The 4,394-nt window shown below is 30.5% G+C and overlaps 1 protein-coding gene across 1 annotated transcript; it reads right to left on the bottom strand.

The window, feature by feature from the left end:
- Positions 1-262: 262 nt before the first annotated feature.
- LOC107621295 (uncharacterized) lies at positions 263-2,409 on the bottom strand. The gene is made up of 3 exons (XM_016323327.3): positions 1,498-2,409; positions 788-1,329; positions 263-527 (listed from the first exon to the last, which is right to left on the bottom strand). Exons 1-3 carry the CDS (start codon positions 2,181-2,183, stop codon positions 469-471), a joined length of 1,287 nt encoding a protein of 428 aa, XP_016178813.1. The 5' UTR covers positions 2,184-2,409; the 3' UTR covers positions 263-468.
- Between the last annotated feature and the right edge of the window lie 1,985 nt (positions 2,410-4,394).

The following is a 4,394-nucleotide window of genomic DNA, read 5'->3' as shown; positions in this document are numbered from 1 at the left end:
GTATTTATACATAAATATATTGGTTACTGATTTTAGTATACAAATAACATTTTTATTTAAAAAATCATGACAAGATATACATTCCCAACACATGCATATAAAATCTGGAAAGATCAAGAATATTCTTCTGTACCACCAAGCTAAGGTATACAACTGCTCTTTGAAAATGATTTCATCCATGCAATATATATAGTTATATACTAATTAACCAAATATATAATCACAATAATAATGATAATAATAATATATAAATGGTGAAATATATTATAATACGAAGCCACACTGCAACCTTTGTTTGCAACTGTCACACACGCCAATGGCGGAATCATGAGGAAGAGATCATCGTTTACAATAATACAAGGGACTTAAGAGAGATCGAGTTCATTTCGGATAATCAGATAATATATAATACCGAAAAGAAAATTAAAAATATAAAAAGAAAAAAGAAAACTAAGAAACCTTTCATGGCTAGTGCAGACGTGATGGATTGGTGCATTCCTCCCATGACTTTCCAAAGATTTGTAGCCCTAAAAAAAAAAAGAAATAAAGATTTAGAAACCATAATAACCAGTATGTAAATACGGTGAAATCTCATCTGGACTCGACTTTAAGTGAAGTTGATATCTTAGAGTCGTTAGATGAAAATTTAGTCAAATTAGTCAAATCATCTAACGGCTCTGAGGTATTCATGTGCTTCTTTCTATCGACTTAGACAGCTGTAGAAGATTATTGTTATTACAGTTTTAACATCCGCAATTTCGGTTGCGGACTAAAAAAACATGCATACCTGTAGAGAGATTCATGCTGGCTATTGCACAGAAGTTGGAGCGGTTATTAGCTGATGAGGCTGGTCCATTAGCATTATCCCAATTTGGTGACAAATTGGTGTAGTTTCCAGGATGGTAATTATTATCACTGTTGTTGTTGAAACTTGCTTCCTTATTATTATTATTAGGGATGGGAAGGTTTAATTGGTGGTGGTGATGGTGATGGTGATGCGAGGATGACATCATAGATGGCTGCTTCAACTTCCTCTTGATCACAATGGATTCCTCAATAACGTTGAAGTCATCTCTAGTTTGTGAAACTTCGCCACCACCAAGGTGGTGAGGGTTTTCACTAGGTGCAGGGCATCTTTTCTTCAATTCTAGAACCTTCCCGGAAGAAGAAGAAGAATTTCCCATTATGCTGTTACACATCTTGTTACTAGTCCTTTCTCTTGCTCTTGCTCTTGCTTTCTCCCTTGACTCCTTCATCTTTGCCCTCACATTACAAGCACTTGCTTCTTTCTGTTGTGCACTTTTCAGCTTCCTCTCCCTCGCATCTGACCTAAGCTTTGCAAACACTAATAATATTAATTAAAAAATATAATTTTAAATTCAAACAAATATTCACATATAAAAAATTAACTCGTATATATTTTTGTATTTTAATATGTATTTTATATAGATGACTGATTTAAATTAAATATTTGCGGATTATAAAGACCAAACTAACCCTTGTTGATGGTGGCGGTGGTGGTTGTTTCTAGAAAGCACTTCAAAGTCATCTTCGTCGCAGTCAGAGGACGAGGCGAAACTCTTGTTATTGGCACCGGCACCGGCACCGGCTTCGGCTTCGTCACTGGCGCTGTGGTTCTTGCTCCTGGCAAGCTCCTTAATGGCTTTCTTGGACTTGGTGAAGAGCCAGTCGAGCGTGTTGCTGGCCTTATCAAACCCTAGCATGTCTTGGAGATCGAAGAACTTGCGCGCGATCTCGATCGACAGCCTCACCCTTCGGTCCCTCAGCCCTTGAGCGGTGTAAATCTTGCTGTGCCTATCTTTCTTCGCCGCCGCCGGTTTCTTCGCGAGCAAACTGGATATGCCGAAGTGATGATGAGCACCTCCGCCACCGCCACCGTTGAGGTCGTGTTGTTTGGGCATTGATGAAGATGCAGCAAGATTACTAGTGTTATCTACAACTGTTGCCAAATTGGTTAGTGCTTCAGGGATTGGAATGTAAGGAACGCAGAGAGATGGATCATGAAGGAGATTATTGTTGTTGTTGTTAGTGGCGGTTGTTGCAGAAGAAGAAGAAGCATTGTTCTCAGGGTTCAGAAAAGGAAAAAGAGGATATGAAGAAGAAGATGAAGGGAAGCAAGGGTAAGGGCCAGTGCTGTAACTGTAAGTAGTGGAAGGAAACATCTGAAAAATTTTGCAATTGATTCCAAAAATATATAAAAAAAATAAAAAAATAAAAAAAAAGAAAAAACTAAGAAACCCTAGATTTTGTGAGATGATCTGAAGAGGAGAAGCAGGACCACTGCAGCTTACACAAGACACACTGCAGCAGATAGATAGATGTATGTATGTATGTATCTATCAATTTATCTTCTGAGCAATGAAGAATAAGGTTTGTAGGAGCTCTCCAACTTAACGGTCCAAAGTGATAACCCCAGGAGGCCCCAAGGTACCCTTTTTATATAACCAAAGAAAATTTAAAAATAAAAATAATGTGTGAAAGTGAAAACTACAAATGAGTTTGTACTAACTACTACACACTTGCCAGAAGGAAGAGAAAGTTGTGCTTCATGAGGGGAATGGATCAGAGAGAAAGAGAAGGGATTTTTTGTTTAGGCCAATGATGCAATTTCAATTTCCTTTTGTTTTTGTTGCTTACTTTTCTATTATAATTATTATTTGAATGGACCACACCTCACCTCACTCAACCTCTATATAATATAAAAGAGTCAAATAAAGATATTAAAAATATTTTTTTATAAAGATACTTTGTATAAAAATGTGATTTATTTATTTAGTCATATTTTAAATAAAAATAATATTTTTATAACCTATCAAAATAAAATTTTCGTTGGAGTATCACTTAATATAAAGGATAAAGTTTTTTTTTGAAATTTGGCAAATATTTTTAAAATATTTTTAAATTTTATTTTATTTTAATTTTAATTTGTTTAAAAAATTTTCGATTTGCATCAAATATATTGTTGGCAACTAATTTCTTAAAAGATTTAGGATCAATTTAACAACAATTGCATAAAAACAACCTTCAACACAAGCAAATCAAGTATAATTTTTATGTATTTTTATTAGATTGGTTTTAAATTTTTTAAAATTTTAACTATTGAAAGTATATTTAATACAAATAAAAAATTTGAGATAAAATTAAAATAAAATAAAATTTAGAGATATTTTTAAAAATTTTATTAAACTTCAAAAATAAAAAATATACTTTATCCTAATATAAAAATAATATGTCAATACTAAAAATCAGTTATTAAATTAATCATTATATATTTATATATAAATATATGTTATTATTTTGTATAATTTTAATGTATATTATATGTATATGTTAAAAATAATCACTAAATTAATTATTATTATTATATATAAATATATGAATTTTTTGATGATATATTGTTAATATATATTTTGCACCGTGATTAATTTGACGATAAATTTTGAATTTAGAAAGTTAGAAAAAGAGATAGTAATAGTGAGAGTAACAGATAGAGGACAAGACACACATGATTTGTGGGTTTTTTGCCTCATAATGTGGAAGCAACGTAAGCAGAGGGTGGTGGTGGTGAGAGAGTGTCAAATCATTCAAAACTTTTTTAGCCCGTTAATGTGTGTGTGTCTTTACCATTGTGAATGTTCATTGTTGTCTGGTTCCGTTTAGGGTTAGGGTTCTGATGATTAGTTTGCAGAGAATTTTAAGAAAATCAGGGATTAATAAAAGCATGTTTACGCAATACGAGATGCGTTAACTATGCGTCTACATGCTTACACAAAATCCATGTTTTTAAACTTTAAACTGCGCTTTATTGAGATTATAAAAAGAGTATTATCCAATGGATGTTACTTCAGTTAAAGTGGGTTGTGTCTTGTTCGAACTTTATGAGCAAAAATTTAGGTTCCATGTATTAATAATGTAAACTATTTTATAAAATTATTTAATTAATAATTATATTATATATACATTAAAATTACTTATTAAAATTAATTATTAGTATAAAATATATATTAAAATAAAAAATATATATTAAAAATTAATTAAATTATACATATATTTATATATAAATACATAATAATTAATTTTAATAGTTAATTTTTTATGTGTATATAATATTTTTAATTAACTAATTACATTGTTTTTCAATTTTAAAAAGTAATTAATTAATTTTTAGTTTTGACCATTCTGACTTGATAATACAAGTTTGTACTCATTGGGTAGAAATTAAATCTTCACATCCAACATTTTTTTGTTAATAAGCTAAGGTAATATAACATAATTTAAATATTTTTGTAAATATTTTTTTTAAAATATTTTTTATAAATTTCATAAATCAATTATATATATGTTTTTCTAGTGAAAAAAAATCTGTATATAAC

This window comes from Arachis ipaensis, chromosome B10 (genome assembly GCF_059453495.1).
Source record: "Arachis ipaensis isolate K30076 ecotype BB chromosome B10, ASM5945349v1, whole genome shotgun sequence".
In the NCBI taxonomy this organism is placed as follows: Eukaryota; Viridiplantae; Streptophyta; class Magnoliopsida; order Fabales; family Fabaceae; genus Arachis; species Arachis ipaensis.
This window is presented reverse-complemented; position numbering and strand designations above follow the sequence as displayed.